Raw genomic sequence first — 19,509 nt, 5'->3', positions numbered from 1 at the left:
TTGTACAAGTGTTTAGTGCAAGTAGTAATTTATTTGGGCACAAGAAATAAAATTAGCTATGCCAAAGCAATGTCATTAAATGAACCCACCAACAGTAGGCAGGGCAAACAGTGAAATGCCCCTTAAAGTGTAAGGGACACAAAACAAAAAGTTGTAAGATCCAAATGATTACTTTGGTAAAAAAAAAAAAAAGCAATGAAAGCCTTCAAAAAAGATGCAGAAAACTCGATATTTTCGTCAGCTGGGTTTGACCCAGTGCGTTTGTCTTCAGACGCTGAAAATGGCAATGACAAGCTGTCGGTAAGTATCGGTCGCTACAAAAGGAAAAACAAAATGAATCAGAAGAAAAACCACCATGAGCACGCGTCACAGTGCTCAAAGACGCGGCCGCCTTCACCATTTCGCCCGCCCGGAAGATTTTCAAAGCATAATGCTAAATCAAGGAAATACTCAGCTAATATGCATCAATTCGAGAAACCATTCATTGCGACATTTTATTTGACTGTTTATGACAACGTATTACAATTTGTAAAAATCGTGTCCCATACACTTTAAACAGCTTAAAAAGAAAAGATCTGAAGTGTGCGGGTGTGCATATGCGTTCTGTTAAAATAATACATGATGGCACTGGTGTCGAGTTGCGTTTATAGACCGAGCCGCTGGTTTTGTCGCTTTTCACTCTGCCGTCACAGACGCTGCTTTTTTCTTTTTCAGCAAATTCTTCAGGAAGAACTCTCCTGCCGAGAGCGGAGAGAAAGTAGTTAAGGTCATCAAACCCTGGTGTGGACAAACGAGTGCTTGGGCCAAATCTGATTTTTTAAAAGACGGGTGGGCCGTTTTTTTTTTTTTTTTGTAGATGCGGTATGTGTAAGGTGACATAACGAATGCTTTATATGCGTCATCCCCTCCTGAAGAATGCATTGCAATTGTTCACTAGCTGAATCTTTTTACCGCAGGTGAGATTAGGGATGTAATTGTAAGATTCAACAGCTGTTGTCAGCAGGGACGTACTGGGACCAAAATTTGGCCCCGGCAACAATCGCCGACGGCGGCCGTCTCACCTGCTTTGTAGGAGGATCGAACCAGCGGCCCGCTGGCAGTGTAGACAAAGCCCATGTCATTCCCAACTTTCTCCCAGTGTGCAAACTTCTCTGGAGTGATATATTCATCCACCTAAACCCACGCACAAATTGAAATTGCCATGCTTGATGAATGAATTCAAATGTGATTTGAATGGTTGTGGACTGCATTTACCTTTAGGTGGCGTTTAGTGGGTTGCATGTACTGGCCCAGCGTCAGACAATCCACTGCTGCCTCGCGCAGCTCTGCAACATTACCCTAAACTGTTTTACGACCTCAGATCATATCATAGCAAATGTTGCACATTCCCAGTGCACGTACCAGTCAGTGTGTTTTGAATTTGTTGGTCAGTCTCTCCCAATCCCAGCATGATGGACGTCTTGGTAAGTAGGGCAGGATTGGCCTTTTTAGCGTGCTTCAAAACGCTCAGAGATTGGTCAAAGTTGGCCCTTGGATCTCGGACATGCCTAGAATTGGGGGGAAAAAAAATAAGGCATATATGCAGGCATTTTAAAGAAAAAAAATGACACTATAAGGTCTTACAGTAAACTTGGAATTTGACACCCCCCCAAAATGACACAAAATGTACTAAAGTCTACAATCCAGATCAAATGTCATATAGGTTGTCACTCCCCCATTCCACTATGTATATATTCTGACACTAAAAAACAAAGAACACTCATCCTGCATGACTAAGCGGCAGTAGGAAACGGGTTTTTAAAAATGTAAGAGAACTTATATGTTGTCATGAAGACGTGTGAAATCGAGCACGGGCTAGAAAGCGCACCATCAAGTTCATCCCATCGTGATACCTTTGCAGCTCACGGACTGTCTCCACGTTGTGCGCGTACACGTCAAGACCTGACAGGGCTACCTTCTCCACTGCTGCGAGGTCGCCCCGGAAATCAGGTGTCAGACATTCAACCAGGATCTGAGCGTTCCTACATGAAGGAAACGGGCACGGACGCTTTCGTTTACAACACACTGTTTGAAAATCGAGGAACGACATGATGATGAAGCCTAAACGAGTCTGTTTACCTTTCCTTCAGGTGAGAAACAGTCTTGGCAAAATGTTCCGCCCCTCCATCAGCAATATCTACCGAAAATAAGAAGCAGGTTTCAATGCTGAAGAGACCATTGAAGTACTCTTAATTCCAAGAGCTACATAGCAATCGCCTATAGGCCGGTCTGACAATTATTTTAAATGGCTTTCCGTTAGCGTTTCCGACTACCAATTTTGACAAACTACCACTAGTACTACTATCCACTATGCTTCATCCGTGCATTATTTTTTTTCAAGTTTCCCATCTATCGTTTATCGCCTACGATATGGGTGTCTCACAGGTGGATAGACTGATCGGTCCGTCACATCGGCGGAATGCCCAGCTCTGCTCTTTCTACAGTACGTAAAAAAAAATTGACAGCTGTGTTAGCTATGTCCGTTGCATTTAGCAACACAGTAATAAACATTAAGCCAACAAAGATCACATGTTTTTCGACCACTTTAGCATAGTTACAATACATCAACATTTGGGGCAATATTAGCACATTTCCCCTTAGCATATCGACGGCCCGTTAGCTTACTTAGAGCTCGGTAGCAGGTGGCAGATTTCACATTGGAAAACGGCAACAATTTTATTCCTGCTGCATTTAATGCAACTGCTGACTCAATAAGGTAGTAGAATGTTTGCACGGTGTCCAAAAACATAAGACTTTAATTTTCCGAGCTTACATGCAGTCAAGAAGATTTGCCATTTGCGGCTTGGATCCCTCGTAGCGTTCAGGAATTTAGGAGCCCATCTTACCATCTCTGTCCACGGATGTGAGCACCACATAGTCCAGCCCCCAAGCTGCAATAGCCTTTGCGGTGTTGAAGGGCTCTTCGGGGTCCAGAGGCGGCGGCAGGCGAGCAGTCTTGACGGAACAAAAGCGGCACCCGCGGGTGCATGTGTCTCCCATCAGCTAGCCATCAGAAGAATCAACAAAACATAACGGATCAAAATGGTTCTGAAAATGCAATATTTCCAATGTCAAAGTCAAATGACAACGTGCAACAACAGCCCAGCTCCAGATCGGGAAGGAGTTTGATCCCACTTCATCACGAGTTCACAGCAAACTGCGGAGATCCAGTACGCACACACGTCAAAATCGTAACTCCACATACACTCTGAAAAAGGGTATTGAAAAGACCATTTAGCTTTTACTAGCTTCTGATTGGCTAAGTAGCTCAAGACAGCCAATGAATTATTTTTCATGTACATCCCTTGTGTGTGGACGCAGATATTTTTTTAACTCCGGAGCAGGGAAGATGTATTCTTTTCAAAAATAAAAGTGTTCATGGTGCCTAAATTGCAGGTTACAGACTGACCATGATGGTGGCTGTGGCTGTAGAGTACTCTCCTCCACCCCAGCATTCGCCGATGTTAGGGCACCTGGCTTCCTCACATACCTGTTGGAACACACCGATTCACTCTTTGAACTTCTAGATATGTGCCAGCTTAATGTAAAGAAGAAAAAAAAGGGCTGTTCTTGCTCAAGTTTCCAAGTTTAACGCGGTTACACTTTGTGTAGCTTACGGTGTGAAGATTGAGGTCTCTCAAAGAGTTCTTTAGCCTGTTGTAATTCTTGCCGATAGGGATTTCTGTCTTGAGCCAAGGAGGCAGCCGAAGCCTGCAAAAGATTGACTTTGATAGCGCTGAGACAAGAATTCACAATCTTGTGTGCTCTATTACTGTACATAATAACGCCACAAAATTGCACGAGTAAATAAAACAAATAACAGCAGAAAATGACTGGTACGTCTTACCGTCTGGATTATTTGATGTTAAATGTTCTGTAATGCGGTTTGCTGTCGCTGTTGTGAAAGCGTTGTGTAAATAAAGGTGTATTGTATCGTAGTTTCGGCACTCTCCATATGTATATATTTTTTGGGGTGCGGGTTGGGTCAAGAGTGAGAACCACACACAAACTCACCTCTCGCCCTTCTGCCTCTTCAAGTTTCCTCTGTACTCTGCCCAGTTATCTTTCTCGGACAGTTCCCCTGAAATGAAGTCCTGCAGCGTGGGCCCTTCATGATCGCCCAGTAGCTCTTTTCCCCTGTCAGCCGGATTCGGAGAGGACTTGGCCGCAGATGATATGCCGCTTGTGTAGCCCTATAGGAGACAGGGGGAATGAATAAATAGCTCACATGATAACTTTAGACCAGATCCTCGCGCGATGCACACAGTCGAGACGATGTCCGCAACCAATGACTTGATTGTAAACTTTGCCCTTGCTACTCGGACCGTTATGAAAATAGCAGGTCGGGGAACAAGGTTACACCACTCGAAGTCACACCAAAGATGTTTAAAAACCGAATTAATTTCACAGTGTTGGAATGAAATACTGACGTGCGAGATGCTGGTCGCTCCCAGCCATGTGCGATTAGCGGAGAGACGGCCAGCTACAACGCAACTTCGTTTCAGCAACGCCATAACATCGGCTATCAAGTTCCAGGTCCGGCTACAGATCGAACAACAGATATTGACGAGCGATTGCTCCGGTCTTGCGTTGCGTTCAAGTGACAGCGCCAGAGGAGCAGAAACCATTACAGATTTGTCGTCGCATTTCCCTCTTTTACATAGATGTTCAGTTCAAAACTTTCTTTTCTTTCTTTTCTTTTATTTTTATTAGTTCAAGTATTTGGTGCTAGTGTGGTGCTTTTTCCACCGAGAGAAGACTAGTAGACTACTATTACGATTACTCACTTCCACCAGAGTAACACATCTCAACGTCATTAACTAAAAGTCATAGAAATCAACGAGCGCAATGAAAGTTCAGAACAAGTAATTTCCTGTGTGTTTTAGTCAGCTGTTTGAACGTTTTGCGGGAGAATAGCATTTCGTTGAGCTCCTTTGCTTATGTCTGATGACGTCACGTACGTACGCTACAACAGCGCGGTGACGTCTTTGCTCGCTCTTTTCCTCTACTACCAGCGAGGTGAGGTTGGCCGAAAATGTCAGTCATTGAACACAATCAAAGTCCATCAGTCGAAATTACACATTAAGTTTACTTCTCACTTGGCGGGGTTCACGCTACTACAAACGCTTTTTAGCTGGAAGGCATTATTTTTGTGTTGTCGACATGTCTGGGGGGAATAGATGGAGGTTTTTGATACGTGATCGAAGTTGGCCGTTTCAGGCCGACATTGCCGAGTACCGCAGTATGCTAACACACTTCGACTTGAAACATTGCTGCTACCGATACTCACCAAATTCTGCGGTATATTAATCAATAAAGATACTTGAATTGAAGCTGTTGAGTATGGAGTCTCATTAGCATAATGCTAATGGTATCTTAGCCGTTGTGTGGCAAAGACTCCTCTCGTAGTTTTCATCTCAAATTGAGTCAAATCAGCGCCAGCGTTACTAAACCTGGTCGCGTTTGACTACGATCTGGATGTTGATTTCAAAGCATTTCAAACCCTAACACAAACTGATTACTTTTCATTCCAATTACAGAATGAAGACCATTCTCAGCAGCCAGACAGTCGACATTCCCGACAATGGTAAGAAAACGCAGTTTGCTTTTGCGTCTCGTTGGTGGCTTGTGCTTACTTTCTTTGCCTCTTTTGCAGTCGAGATAAAGCTGAAGGGGCGGACAGTAACCGTCAAGGGTCCCCGTGGCAAACTCGTCAGGGAGTTCAACCACATCAACCTGGAGCTCCGTCTGCTAGGCAAGAAAAGTAAGAAGGTAAGAAAGACACCAAGGCCTGTTAGACTAGTCACCGAATGTTAGTCAAATATGACAAAAGCAAGAACGTTTAATGTATTAAATTTGGGCCGGTATCAGTTAATATTGGGTGGCCAGACACTGTTACGCAGTGGCTCTGGGCTTCGATTAATGTAGAACCCTGGAGTGGTGAAGTCCTCTTGATCAATTGTTCAGTGTTGTCTTGGTCTAATTATGTTAATAAGCATCATATTGAAGAGGACTGTCTGAATACCAATTGTAATTGAACCAGGAAATGGATTGATCTATTTATGGCTCAGACACCTTTTGGGGAATTTTCTTTGCTTATTGTTAGAGAATAGCAACTTGTGCAAAAAGTAGTGAAACACTGAAAATGTGCATTCAAAGGTTTAGAGAGGTGAAATTAAGTTCGCCAATGAACGCATAATCATATTGGTATCTGGTATGAGTATTGAGAAACACATTTTGTCTGTATTGTTCAACCCCCACGAGAGATGCTCTGTTTTTGTATTGTGCCCCGTGCAGAGTTCTTTAATTAAAAAAAAAAAAAGCAAATGTAAACATATTTTGTGAACTTACAAAAATGCATTCAGTATACCAAGCAAATTGCATTGAGACCTGCAATAGCGGCCTGTATTGAATTGCGCCAAGATGCTCAGAAGTTCCTCCGCGTAGAGGCAACAAATGAGTTTGTAACTGCAAGCTGCTCATTTTGACTTTGCTTGACTGCTGTTTTTCAGCTGCGTGTAGAAAAATGGTGGGGGAACCGAAAGGAGCTGGCAACAGTTCGCACCATCTGCAGTCATGTCCAGAACATGATCAAGGGAGTCACTTTGGTAAGATTGTCGCTCAGCTTCTGCAATTCCCGGGACCGACTGCGCAATCATAACCTTTACACTTGACGATGCTGACTTTTCACCACCGCTATTCAAGTCATCATTTCAACCCGAAACGGCAAAGGCGATTTGCCGTATTTGGTGATTGTCTCCCCCATCCGCTCCTTCCGCCGTGCCTCACGTTTCCGGCCCTCCTGTCCCACTGCAGGGCTTCCGTTACAAAATGCGGTCAGTGTATGCCCACTTTCCCATCAACGTTGTCATGCAAGAGAACGGGACTATGGTGGAGATCAGGAATTTCCTCGGTGAGAAGTACATCCGTCGTGTCAGAATGAGGGCAGGTGAGTACGTGGTGAATGTTGGGCTTTGTTTGTTGACTTGAGCGTTCTCTGGACTTTTCACATTCCATCTTTGGCCACTTTTCTGCACAGATATAAATGTGGGTCGTCGATAGGGGAGCGTCACCGAGACTTTCTCGCATTCGAATTAACATTGCGACAGTTGGCAACTGAAGTGCCATCAACGGGATCGAAGTGTCACAGTATTGTGTGCCACCCACCAGCTCCTTTCATATTGCCTTCCGGGTTAATCGACACATGAAAGCATTGGGCCGCTTTTCAGACGGAACTTGCTTGAGTGCTCGATCACAACCCAAATGGCTGTGAGTCTTTGAATGAGGCAGCAAATTTGCGAGCCATCCCACAGGTTGAGGAAAGGTGGTCTTAGATGGTCTGTGTGAAAAGTTAGGTATTTAGTCGGATTGTATTCTTGGAGCGGTTCAGTGCTTACAGTATCCTGGACATTCCACTGCAGCTGATCAATTTAAGTGGTGTCGGATGTAATTACTGATCAATGCTGATCGTTGATTAAAATTACTCTGTGGGTACCTGGCAAAAGGATGACCTTTTAGGATCTGAAATTGGGAACTTCAAATTGGGTTTATGCCTTGGCTCAGGTCTGGCCTAATTTTGGGTTTTGCATTTTTTTGTTCCATGAAGCCAGATTGACCAAAGTACAATGAAGCTGTTCAAGGCGGCGCTTTGACTTCAACGTTGTACCCGGAGTAAAACTTGCTCTGTTCTGCTTTTCCCAGGCGTGATGTGTACAGTTTCCGCAGCCCAGAAGGACGAGCTGGTGCTGGAGGGCAACGATATCGAGCTGGTGTCAAATTCAGGTATGTTGTAACGGGCCATCTCCACACGATATAATTGATCAATAATCATTTTACTCTGACTGCCAACAAGTGCAAGAGATTTCAAAACAATTATTTTGTGGAACAAGCCGCCATTAGCTTCATGTGAAGATACTGACCGGTTTCTATTTCTGTGGCCCTCGCCTGCCTCTACAGTCTCTGCAATCTTTGCCCTTCTGATTTTTTTTTTTTTTTCCTTTCTTTTCCAGCTGCTCTCATTCAGCAGGCCACCACAGTCAAAAATAAGGATATCAGAAAGTTCTTGGATGGCATTTACGTGTCCGAGAAGGGAACAGTTGTGGACTCGGATAAGTAAAATCTGAATGTGCACCCAAGGTCAGAAAAAACGGATTTTCTATGCTTTTAATGAAACACAACACGGAGCTGTTGGTTTGTAACATTTTTGAAATTTCCCCAGTGGCCCTGATGACCCAACATGTCACCCTGACTCAGACACCAGAAACCTGTTTATGGCATCCATCAAGCATATTCTGTTATGACCAATAAAGTTGGAATATTGTTTCATCGTCTTTTGGCTTTTTCTTTCGCACACACACACACACACACACATTTTTAGATAGATGGATGACGTAGAATGGAAAGGTGGGTATAGAGGCTGCTTCTTCACGACTTTGTAATGTGCTCGATCAGCCCTTGTGCTAAAGAGAAAAAAACGATAGTATGGGAAGACAGCAATTCATATTTTGAGGATTTTTTGAAAGCCTGTTCAGACACTGAACATTCCCTCTCCAACAACAAGCATCATGCTAATTATACTAATCTTAAAGAATTTACTGACAGTTGCTCTCTACCTGCTTCTCACAAGGCTGAAAAAACATTTCGAACCGTGGCAGACATAATAGACTCGCTGCATGCTACTGTAAGACATCAACATCAAGCTTGATCACTGAAGAACTAGTACATTTTTATCTCTAAAAGGCGGTTGAATGGGCAGCAAACCAATGACGAGGTCAGTGGTGAAATGACATTTTTTACATTAAGACATTGCCTTTGAATATCATAGTCATATCAATAGACTTAACTTTTAAATTATTTACTGCATATGCTGGGAAATATTTCATTGGTTATTGTTATAGCACTTCAAATTAAATATAAATGTGTCATAACTACATCAATTGCGGCACGTTTTAGATAAATCTATATTTAAAATAACCGCAGTGTCCCATTAACCGTAGCCTATGCATTTTTACAGTTTACTAACTGGCAATGCAAATTAGTAGAAAATATACTATATATGTTGTGATGTTTCTTGTTGAAAATATCCCTTTTTTTATGATAAATTTTGGAAATAAACAATTGCACTGTATTGCACTGTATTGTGACTGCGTAACGTTATGGCGCCCTCTCCTGTCACTGTCCAGACTTGGGCGCGCTTGTCATATCGAGGGTGCGTTCGGGAATGGAATAACGGGCACTCCGAACAACCGAACAACACATTTGAGCAACGCGTTGCGTTTTCCGAAGGGTCGGAGGGAAGCAGTGAGCACTCAGAGAATAAAATACCGAACGCACCCCTTGTCTTCTCGGATTGTACCAATGTGCACATTCAATATGGTGCTAGTGTAAACGTACGATTAAGCGTTCAAGGCGGTGTTTATTTATGTTTTTCTATGGGCACAGTTGTATAAGGACGTCATCTTCGGGCGACAACCGAGTCCTAATTCGCGCCAAGTAACTGCGCATTTGATCACTTTCCCTGACAACAAAACTGACACATTGAGCGGGGACGTGTTCACAATGGTAATGTTGTAACTGTGTCCGTGGCTTTTTCTGAAACTGCAAGCTTTCTGCCACGAACTGCTAAATTTGATGAGAACAAAAGTGTCCTTTTGTCTCGCTAAATCCGCTCGAAGTCGTCGCAACTTCAAAACAATGCAGCCGTTAGCTTAACTGGTCAATAAGCGCATAAACATTAGACGGTGAATGATTTTATCTCAGTGAAATAAGTAATCATCAGAAAACCTCACGTGCAAGGCACCACACGGAGCCGATTCAGTAAACGATTTAGCGTTGGGTGAAATTTCATTGCATCTCTTGTCAATCTGTCGCCTCGTTAGGCTACTGCCCTGCTCATATTGTTTTATTGCTCACAGGACATACGGCGGTTCTTTGCGCCATCAGCACAGAAAGCGACTTCTAATGGAAACGTTAGCACGACAAGGAATGCTCTTTCCTCAGAGGAAGAGTTGAAAAAGAAGAAAGAGACGAAGGCAAGACTTTGACAACTCCAGTTTACTCCTTGGAATGCGTTATCATTGTCTCATGTATTGTTTTTCTTAATGCCTCAGATGAAAAAACAAGAAACAGACGTGAAACGTTTGCATGACAAAAAACGGAAAAAACATGCAGTCATAGAATCAGGTAATTATGTTTCTGAGATTTGGCCTTTGTCACGATCACTTTGATAAGTCCGGCCTGTGGTTAACTTGGTTTTCCATGACATGGAAAAGGTTCAAGTAATAAGTCATACACAGATGAGAATCACGGCATATTTTCTTATTCATTCACCAACACCACTGAGCAATTTATTTGACTTCCACGCATGTTTTTTGGTACTCAGACTCTGACTCAGAGGAGCGAAACAGGAGGTCCAAGAAATCGCCTAAGAAGCAGAAGATCAGCAAGGCTGCGAAGTCTCTCAAGAAAGAGCCTGTTCACTGCGTCTTGGAAACAGGTAAAATGGTCGTCAGGGTTATGTTAGGAAATGTATCCTCGCTTAATCTTGTACTTGGGTAACAATGAATATATTTTTAATTGGACTTCTGAATTCTTTCATCTGTAAGTACGGTGGATATAAAAAAAAGTCTACTCAATACCTATTCAAATGTCAGGTTTTCTTGCTTTTGAAAATGAGACCAAGATAAATCATTTAAAACTGTTGTTAAAGGTGTTTTGGGATTTTTGGCTGTTTTTTTTTAAGGTTCTATTCAAGACTAGAGTGGAGGTAATTTGGGGAAGTGGTGCTTGCCATATTTTTAAATTGTACTGTTCATACTAGAAAGCATTTAAAAGGATCCTTCTGTCTTGTTTTGCAAAACAAAATGTTATTTTGAAACATCCTTTCTTTGATTTGTAGACTCAGACAGTGACAACTTTGAATCCTTGAAGAAGTCCTCCATCACCAAGCAAAATGGCGCCTCCCAAAAGAGCAGGTCAAGTCCAGGTGTAAAAGAGGCTGCAGATTCTTCCATCAAGTCATCCTCTGCACCTTTGAAAACTGGAGCCAAATGTCCCACCACACCTGTCACACCAAAGACGGCGCCGCCCCCTCAGGCCAAACAAACCCCCACCTCTGTATTTGACTACTTTGGTAACGAAAGCATCCAGCGCTCGGGCAAGAAGCTGGTCGCCAGCACGAAGCGAAAGACTGTGAGTAGTGACCAACATTTTCCCCTGTCTCACTTATTTGATGTTTACTTGTAGTTACCCAAGGCTAATTTAGCTCACTAACAACTCATCTCATCCTCAGCCCGTCCAGGATACAGATGATCCGAGTGATGAGCAGATTGCTCGACAGCTTCAAATGGTTGAGGATGATGAGGTAAACTTTGGGCCGATTGTTCGCTGCTGCAAAAATGTGTTTTTAAAAAATTATTAGGCACCGTTTCTTACCTCAAAATGTATGTCTCGGTACTGTTGTAAATTATAGCGACCCCTGTAATTGACTAAACTATTGCTTTATGGTTTTCATTAGTGAGCTTGATTAATGGGAATTTTTTTTTTTCTGAATTACTTAGCTGGAGAAGCAGATCCATGAGGATGAAGAATTTGCAAGAACACTTGCCATGCTGGACGCAGAGCCCCGGGCCAAGAAGGTGATGACAACAACGTGAAGCAGTCATAATGAAACTTTCATGCCGGCGTTTTTCCAACTTTTGTTTTGTGTTCTTTTTTAACAGGTTCGTAAAGGCTGGGACGAAAAAGACGCCGAGGCATCCCTCGCAAAGAGGAGGACTGCACTCAGCCCTTCAAAGAACATCAGAGAGGACAGCATGTCAGAGGACATGATAGGCCCTTCACCCAAGAAAAAACCCGCTCCAGTCAAACCTAGTTCCAAGCTGGGCATGATGAAGAAAAGAGATGAGGAAAAAGGCGACGCGACAAAGAGCAAAGCGCAGACAAAATTGAAAATTTCTCCCAAAAAGGAGCCACTGGCTGTGCCAGGCAGCGAAAAGGTGCAGGCATCCAAAATGGGAAGCGCACTTAAAACTTCTCCCTCTGAACCAGCGGTGAGCTGCAATTCGTCCTCATGTCAGCAACTTTGCGATTTCATAACAGTGAAAAGACAGACAATATACTTTAGTGTCTGCTCAAACGTCAAAATGAAGATGAGTGATGGCCGATCCATAGCTTTTTTTGGGGGGGGAAATAATAGGGCTCTCAAAGTTAAAGCGTTAACTATGGAGACTAACTTAAATTTTATAACGCATTAAAAAAAATGAACTGTTAATTCAGTTTGATTTGCTTCCTGTGGCAGCTTCCCTCTGCTCACTTTGCAGCCAAACAGAGGAGAGTCACTGTCGCAAAGACGGACTTTTACGGAGTTTTAACTTTAAAAAGTTGCTCGACGGCTCATTGGAGAAATGAGAAATTTGCGCACTTTGCAATGCCAAATTCAAAAACCATATCAGTTGAATGTCGATGGTGTATCGTTCAACAGTTGTATTTTACAGGAAAAGAATCGTATTCAGGGGTCAAACAAAGCTATTAGAACAGTCGTTAAATCAAAATATACTTTAAAAAAATGTCCATATTAATTCCAACAAGTAAATATCGGTTCCGAGCTTTGTAAAAAATTGTAGGTGAAAAATATGATTAATCGCGATTAATTACGGAAAATTTTGCGATTAATTAGTTTTAAAAAATGCAATCGTTTGACAGCACTAGTCGCCCCAAAAAAAAAAAAAAAACATCCAAATGGCATTTCTGTCAACCATCCATCGGATGCACCAACACTCAGACATGTTGAACAGCTAACATTCAAATCCTGGCGTACGTTCTCATTTCTGTTCTCTCCATCCTGTTAGAGCGCAAGACCCGATGAAGCAGAGAAGAAGAAGCTCAACACTTCGGCTTACAGGAATTACCTCAACAGAGATGGACCGCGAGCGCTGGGCTCCAAAGAAATCCCCACGGTACTGCTCTGAGCTCATCACCCTCGTGCGATGTGTTGCTCATCGCCGAACTGTCGCCGGTCCTCCAGGGTGCAGAGAACTGTTTGGAAGGTTGCGTGTTTGTGCTGACGGGTGTTCTGGAGTCACTCGAGAGAGACGACACCAAATCCCTCATCGAGCGCTACGGCGGGAAAGTGACCGGCAACGTCAGCAAGAAGACCACCCACCTGGTGCAGGGTCGAGACAGCGGCGTCTCCAAGCTCGAGAAGGTAGCCAACGCCGCATCTGTTCGACGTCATGATCGTTTCGAGCGCACTTGTCAGTCAGTTCAAGTAGCTGACAACGTGGTTGTTGCGTTGGACACTTTTATTATGAGATTATTCAAGTTGGAGTAATAACTCTTGTCATTTTTTTTTTTCTCGGCGATTCTGGTTCTGCTAAGGCGGAGAGTTTCGGGACCAAAATACTCAGTGAGGATGATCTGTTTGAGCTGATTCGGACCAAACCAGGGAAGAAGTCCAAGTATGAGATCGCTGCGGAGGCTGAGGTCAGCAGTCAGTATTTTCATCGTTTTTTTTTTTTTTTTTTTGTTAGTTTTAAAGTGAACCCAAACATATTTTTTTCAAGAATATGTTCCCAGCGGGCCCACTAGTTGAAACAATGCAATGTGATTAAGATGAAATATGAGTGAAGCAGCAAAATCCAGCCGTTTTTTAGCCATCTCAGGCGGCGGCCATTTTGTCACTTCTGTCGACTGAAAATGACATCACAATTTCTCAGGGCTCAGGTAACGACCAATCACGGCTCATCTGTTTGTGAAGCTGAGCCATGATTGGTCGTTACCTAAGCCCTGAGGGTGTGTGATGTCATTTTCAGTCGACAGAAGTGACAAAATGGCTGCCCCCAGACATGGCTAAAAACGGCTGGATTAACTCTTATTCCACAAAGGCAATAGTCATCAAAATGCCTTGTTTCAACTAGTAAGCTTGCATAGAACATATTCTTGAAAAAAATATTTTTAATATTAATAAATATAAACACATTTCAACTGAACTGGGATCTTTTTGGCGATTTCCTGTTTGTATTCGTTTCATCATTTAGAGCAAAGCCTCAAAGAGCAAGACTCCTCCGGGTTGGGCCTCAAAAATCACCCCTAAAGCTTCAAAGATCTCTCCCTCCAAAGGCAACTCCAAGTCCCCTCACACTCCGAGTCCCTCAAAGACCGGACAGACGACCAGCCGAAGTGGCAAAAGCGCGGATGGTGCCACCCCACCCGGAAGAGGCTCGGCTCAAACTGCTCGTCGGGAATTGGGCCTCTCTTCCTCCGCCTCCGCGCCTTCTGGTCCACATCCAAAAATGAAATCGGCAAACGAGGAAGGTGCCAATCTGCTGTGGGTGGACAAATACCGCCCATGCTCTCTGAGGGCTGTGATCGGCCAACAAGGCGATCTGAGCTGCGCCAACAAGCTGCTGCGCTGGCTGCAAAACTGGTACAAGCATCACAGCAGCGGTGCCGCCAAGCCACCGGGTAACGTGCAGCCTTATCCGTCTTTTTGCATCCACTTGTTTTTTTTTTTTGGGTTTTTTTTTTTCCACAAAAGTGGATATGAGCCTCTTATTTTCTGCTGTACAGTTGCCAGATTTGGAAAGTTTGGTGCGGGAAAAGATGATGGGTCGGGATACAAAGCTGCTCTGCTTTCCGGACCGCCGGGTGTGGGGAAGACCACTACAGCAGCCCTGGTCTGCGAGGTATGTTGGGAAGCAAAGCGTTGCATTCACTCAGGCCGAGCAATTGGGAAATATTTTCTTGCCTGTACCGGGTTCCGCTGTGGGGCGGGCCAATAGGAGTTGGGCGTCAGCTACGTGGAAATGAATGCCAGTTGCACACGCAGCAAAAACAACCTGAAGGAAGTGGTCGCCGAGTCCCTCAACAACACCAGCATCGAAAGCTTCTACAAAGGTGAACTCATTTCTGTGGCGATGGGAACTTGAAATAAATGAAAACGCTTTTTGTATTGATTTGCCCAAAAAAAAAAAAAAAATTGTTCACACAAAAGCAAAATGTTGTGGAATTGATACGAAAAGAGGTCAGCCCAAAAAAAATTTATGCAGCCCACTAGTCTAAACACGGCATTCTGATTCATATTGTATTTGTGGAATGTGAGTCATAGAGCAAATAATCAACCCAAACATATATTTTTTTAAAGAATATTTTCTATGCAAGCCCACTAGTTGAAACACAGCATTCTGATTAATATTGCGTTTGTGGAATAAGAGTTAAGCAACAAAATCCGCCCGGTTTTTAGCCATCTCAGGGGGGCGGCCATTTTGTCATTCCTGTCGACCGAAAATGACATCACAACTGCTCAGGGCTCAGCTAACGACCAATCACGGCTCAGCTTCAGAAAACAGGTCAACCGTGATTGGTCGTTACCTGAGCAGTTATGATGTCATTTTCAGTCGACAGACGTGACACTGAAGCTGAGCCGTGATTGGTCGTTACCTGAGCAGTTGTGATGTCATTTTCAGTCGACGGCAAGTGACAAAATGGCCGCCCCCTGAGATGGCTAAAAACGGGCGGATTTTGCTGCTTAACTCATATTCCACAAATGCAATATTAATCAGAATGCCATGTTTAGACTCGTGGAGGCGAATAGAACATATTATTATAAAGAAAATGTTTTGGGTTGAGTTTCATTTTTTTTCACATGGTAAACTGTACCGTAAGTCTTACCAGATTTGGAATACAGTACAGTGTTGAGTCAATGATGATGTGAAGCTTCATGGCGGTTTTATTGGCAGGCACGTCCCGCAAAGTCAGCGCCAAACACGTCTTGATCATGGACGAGGTTGACGGCATGGCGGGCAATGAGGATCGGGGCGGTATGCAGGTAGGCACGCATTGCGTCTTGCTCCATAACCATTTCCACCTCGTCCCCTTGACGCTGACGTGCGTTCGTGTCGTTCCGGCAGGAATTGATCGGCCTCATCAAAAATTCCAAGATCCCCATCATCTGCATGTGCAACGATCGGAACCACCAAAAGATCAGATCGTTGGCCAACTACTGCTTTGATCTGCGCTTCCAGAGGCCGCGAATGGAGCAGATCAAGGTGAGGAGACGTCTTGCGGGCTTCACGGGTATTATCAGAGGCGCGGCGGGGATGTTTTGGCGGCAACTTTCAGAGAATACATCACGTGTTCAATGTTTCCCTTGGCTCAATAAAGTTTGCCACTGGTTTTAAGTGACAAAGAATCATTTTTGACGTTTTTGCGCCGCTTTCAAAAATATTCAAAAAGTACCTTTTTCCCGCCTTTTTTTCCAGGCTGCTATGATGTCCATCGCTTTCAAGGAAGGAATCAAGATCCCGCCTCCGGCGCTCAATGAAATAATCTTGGCGGCCAATCAGGACATCAGACAGGTTTAAAAGAGAAACGATCGTGACGGGCAAAATGAGCCTCGGGAGCATTGGCGTCTGAACGTGTGCCGGCTGCATTTTCCCCAGGTGATCCATAACCTCAGCATGTGGTCGGCCAAAGACAAAGTGATGACCTACGACCAGTGCAAGTCTGACGCCGCCAGCGCCCGCAAGGACCTGAAGATGGGCCCCTTTGACGTCTGCCGGAAGGTGTTCGCCGCCGGCGAGGAGACGGCCCGCATGAGCCTCATTGACAAGTCCGATCTCTTCTTCCACGACTACTCGCTAGCGCCCCTCTTTGTCCAGGAGAATTACCTACACGTTCGGCCTGTCGCCGCAGGGTGAGCGAGGCCGCCCGCCCGCCCGCCCGCCCGCGCCCGCGCCGTCCTCTTGCTCGCTTCAACATATGGAACGCTCGCGCGTTAGCTGCAATCGACAACGCTGTGCACTTTTTTTTTTTTTTTTTAGCGGCGACGCAAAGTCCCACCTCGTGCTGCTCAGCAAGACGGCCGACTCCATCAGTGACGGCGACCTGGTGGACCGACGCATCCGCTCCGGGCAGAACTGGTCTCTGCTCCCCACGCAGGTACCACAAATAGACTTTATAGAAGTTTATACGTTTGACACACGGAGGTGTGTTGAATGCGCAAAGGGGGAGGTGACGTAAGGCGTAAAGCAGTCAGCACATTTGTTGTTGTTGTTGTTGTTGTTTTTTGGTTTTTTTTTTTGACAAAGGTAGCATTCAATGTCTCATTAGAAGAGTATTTTATGAAGGTTGAGGAGTTTCTCAGTGTTGCTTTGGAGGACTTTTTTCATTGGCCTAAAAACACTCACGGTCGTACAAAATTTTCGATTTTTTTTACATAGTCAAAAATGAGCAGTACAGTACAAAATTATTGGAAGTAAATATTTTTTAAAAAAAAGCTTTAAACTGTTAATCAGCATGAGACTGGGCATTGTTTTAGTGTTTTATGGTGTTTACTGTTTTTGTGTTATTTGTTGTAACCGTCTTTGCTTTTGTGTCTGATTTAAAAAAAAATATATATATATATATATTATTACTCATTGTAGAGGCCATGTTTGTTTTAAAAGGGATTTTTTTTTTTTTTTTTTTTTTTAATGTTTGCAGGCCCACTAGTCGAAAAACTGCATTCTGATTAATATTGCATGTTTGGAATATGAGAAATCCACCTGTTTTTAGCTAGCTCAGGGTTTTTTTTTTTGGGCGGTCATTTTGTCACTTCTGTCAACTGAAGATGACAAGCCGTCATTTGTCGTTATGTGACATGTAAGTAACAAAATCCGCCCGCCCCCGAGATGGCTTGATTTTTATTCCACAAACACAATATTAATCAGAATGCCGTATTTCGACTAGCGGGCCGGCATAGAACATATTCTGGAAAAAAAAATATTAGGGTTGACTTCCTCTTTAAAAGTGCTCTATAAATAGAATTGATTTGATTTGATGATGATGCCATCATGTTTGTTTGCAGGCCATCTACGCCAGCGTGATCCCAGGTGAACTCATGAGAGGTTACATGAGTCATTTCCCGTCTTTTCCAAGCTGGCTCGGCAAAAACTCGTCGGCAGGCAAACATTCCCGCATCGTCCAGGAGCTGGCCTCGCACATGGCTTTGAAGTGAGCGCCAGTTACCAACCACGAGCCCCCCCCCCCCCACCCCCCTTTTTTTTTTTCTTTCTTTTCTTTCTTTCTTCTTGAGGCGCTAAAAAAATGTCGTGTGTGATGCAGGACGATGAGCAGCAAACAGGCGGTGAACCTGGACTACCTCTACTTCCTGCGGCAGGCTCTGCTCAACCCGCTCCAGAAGCTGGCGTCGGAGGGCGCCAGTCAGGCCGTGCGGCTGTTGGACGATTACCAGCTCGTCAGGGAGGACGTGGACAACATGATGGAGATCGGCTCGTGGGGCGGACAGCCTGACCCCTACTCCAAACTGGACTCCAAGGTCAGCAAGGGCTGCCGGAGGCACGCGGTCTAGATTTGCTGTCGTATAATTGAACCGCCATGTGCAAAGGGGCCATCGACTGTTTTTCACGCTGTCGAATATTTTGTCGGCGTGAGGAGTTTCGGAGTGCGAAAGCCCGCTCGATCGATGATGTCGCAATGCATCCGCCACGGATCACACGGTGCGTGATCTGCCTGGACGCCAGAATTGAAATCAAGATGACATTTCGATGAAATGCCCAGCCCTTCTGTACTGTATTATGAATGTACTGTAAAAACTCAATAGAACCAGTAGATGTGTTCCACACAAAAAAAACAAACAAAAAAAAAAACAAAAAACAGCAATTCAGACAACTAATCTTGCTTTCCGTCTCTCCAGGTGAAAGCAGCGTTCACTAGGGCGTACAACAAGGAGGTCCATCTGACACCGTACTCCCTGCAAGCCATCCAGAAGGGGCGGCGCGGCGTCGACGAGTCTGAACTGGAAGCGCAGGACACCGAGAAGGACGCCCCGGTGTCTGAGGATGAGGGGGAGAGCCTCAGTGTGGATGCGATGATCAAAGTAAGTTCCAGAAAACTGTTCACAGGCTCAACGGATCCCATCCAATATTATCTTTGCTTGTTTTCCCTCCCACAGCAGAAGAAGACCAAAGCCGCCAAGGAGTCCAAGAAGGAAAAAGCCGAGGATTCTGGGAAGGGCAAAGGCAAGGGCAAGAGCAGGGGCAAAGCGAAAAAGTGACTGTTGATGTAAAACAGAGCAATGTGAGCTGCATACTTACCATGAACATTCCTTGCCCTTTTTTTTTTTTTTAAAAAACCTGAGCATGATTATACCAGTTCACCTCATCGTGTGTTTGTGTGTGTGGGGAGGCTCCAAATCATGGAACTGCCGCCGTAAAGAGTATTAACAACATTCCAGTGATACTTTTGGCTGCTCACTTTTTTCACTCATCTTTTTGTTGTAAATTGCCTTTTTGTAAAGTAGACAACAACAGTTATGAAAAAGTGGTTTTTTTTTTTGTTGTTTTTTTGTGTTGTTGAAAATCTATATTTTAAGATCGGAATATAAAAATACTTTATGGTCATGTTGCTAATATCGCATCGGTAACTTTCCCAATTCAAGGCGGGGGGCAAAAAAAAAAAATGTCTGTCGTT

At 44.1% G+C, this 19,509-nt stretch overlaps 3 protein-coding genes across 5 annotated transcripts; 2 read left to right on the top strand and 1 right to left on the bottom strand.

Annotated features, from left to right (window-relative positions):
- Nucleotides 1-11: 11 nt before the first annotated feature.
- Nucleotides 12-4,636, bottom strand: lias (lipoic acid synthetase). The gene is made up of 11 exons (XM_086033091.1): nt 4,470-4,636; nt 4,054-4,232; nt 3,657-3,750; nt 3,449-3,529; nt 2,886-3,042; nt 2,119-2,176; nt 1,893-2,021; nt 1,402-1,547; nt 1,255-1,325; nt 1,062-1,173; nt 12-737 (listed from the first exon to the last, which is right to left on the bottom strand). The coding sequence occupies exons 1-11, from the start codon at nt 4,551-4,553 to the stop codon at nt 676-678; spliced, it is 1,173 nt and encodes a 390-aa protein (XP_085889217.1). The 5' UTR covers nt 4,554-4,636; the 3' UTR covers nt 12-675.
- Nucleotides 4,637-4,960: 324 nt separating this feature from the next.
- On the top strand, nt 4,961-8,359 carry rpl9 (ribosomal protein L9). 2 transcript variants are annotated; one of them, XM_086033092.1, is made up of 8 exons: nt 4,961-5,058; nt 5,580-5,626; nt 5,696-5,811; nt 6,552-6,647; nt 6,856-6,988; nt 7,741-7,821; nt 8,049-8,175; nt 8,258-8,359. In XM_086033092.1, the coding sequence occupies exons 2-7, from the start codon at nt 5,581-5,583 to the stop codon at nt 8,153-8,155; spliced, it is 579 nt and encodes a 192-aa protein (XP_085889218.1). In that variant the 5' UTR covers nt 4,961-5,058; nt 5,580; the 3' UTR covers nt 8,156-8,175; nt 8,258-8,359. The 2 variants fall into 2 exon arrangements, with proteins under 2 accessions (XP_085889218.1, XP_085889219.1); XM_086033093.1 differs by having other exon boundaries at nt 5,048-5,076.
- A 1,038-nt stretch (nt 8,360-9,397) lies between these two features.
- Nucleotides 9,398-19,362, top strand: rfc1 (replication factor C (activator 1) 1). Of its 2 annotated transcripts, none has more exons than XM_086032537.1 (23): nt 9,398-9,600; nt 9,954-10,070; nt 10,149-10,221; nt 10,421-10,534; nt 10,937-11,229; nt 11,330-11,401; nt 11,598-11,675; nt 11,760-12,089; nt 12,888-12,995; nt 13,064-13,243; nt 13,417-13,521; nt 14,076-14,502; nt 14,608-14,723; nt 14,820-14,934; nt 15,777-15,865; nt 15,948-16,085; nt 16,299-16,394; nt 16,479-16,732; nt 16,860-16,977; nt 17,885-18,030; nt 18,142-18,355; nt 18,734-18,916; nt 18,995-19,362. In XM_086032537.1, exons 1-23 carry the CDS (start codon nt 9,598-9,600, stop codon nt 19,091-19,093), a joined length of 3,468 nt encoding a protein of 1,155 aa, XP_085888663.1. In that variant the 5' UTR covers nt 9,398-9,597; the 3' UTR covers nt 19,094-19,362. The 2 variants fall into 2 exon arrangements, with proteins under 2 accessions (XP_085888663.1, XP_085888662.1); XM_086032536.1 differs by having other exon boundaries at nt 18,992-19,362.
- The last annotated feature ends 147 nt before the right edge of the window (nt 19,363-19,509 follow it).

This window comes from Filicampus tigris, chromosome 6 (genome assembly GCF_054856515.1).
Source record: "Filicampus tigris isolate MCC_2025a chromosome 6, RoL_Ftig_1.0, whole genome shotgun sequence".
Taxonomy (NCBI): Eukaryota; Metazoa; Chordata; class Actinopteri; order Syngnathiformes; family Syngnathidae; genus Filicampus; species Filicampus tigris.
The sequence above is the reverse complement of the archived record's forward strand: the minus strand, read 5'-3'. Positions and strand labels throughout refer to the sequence as shown.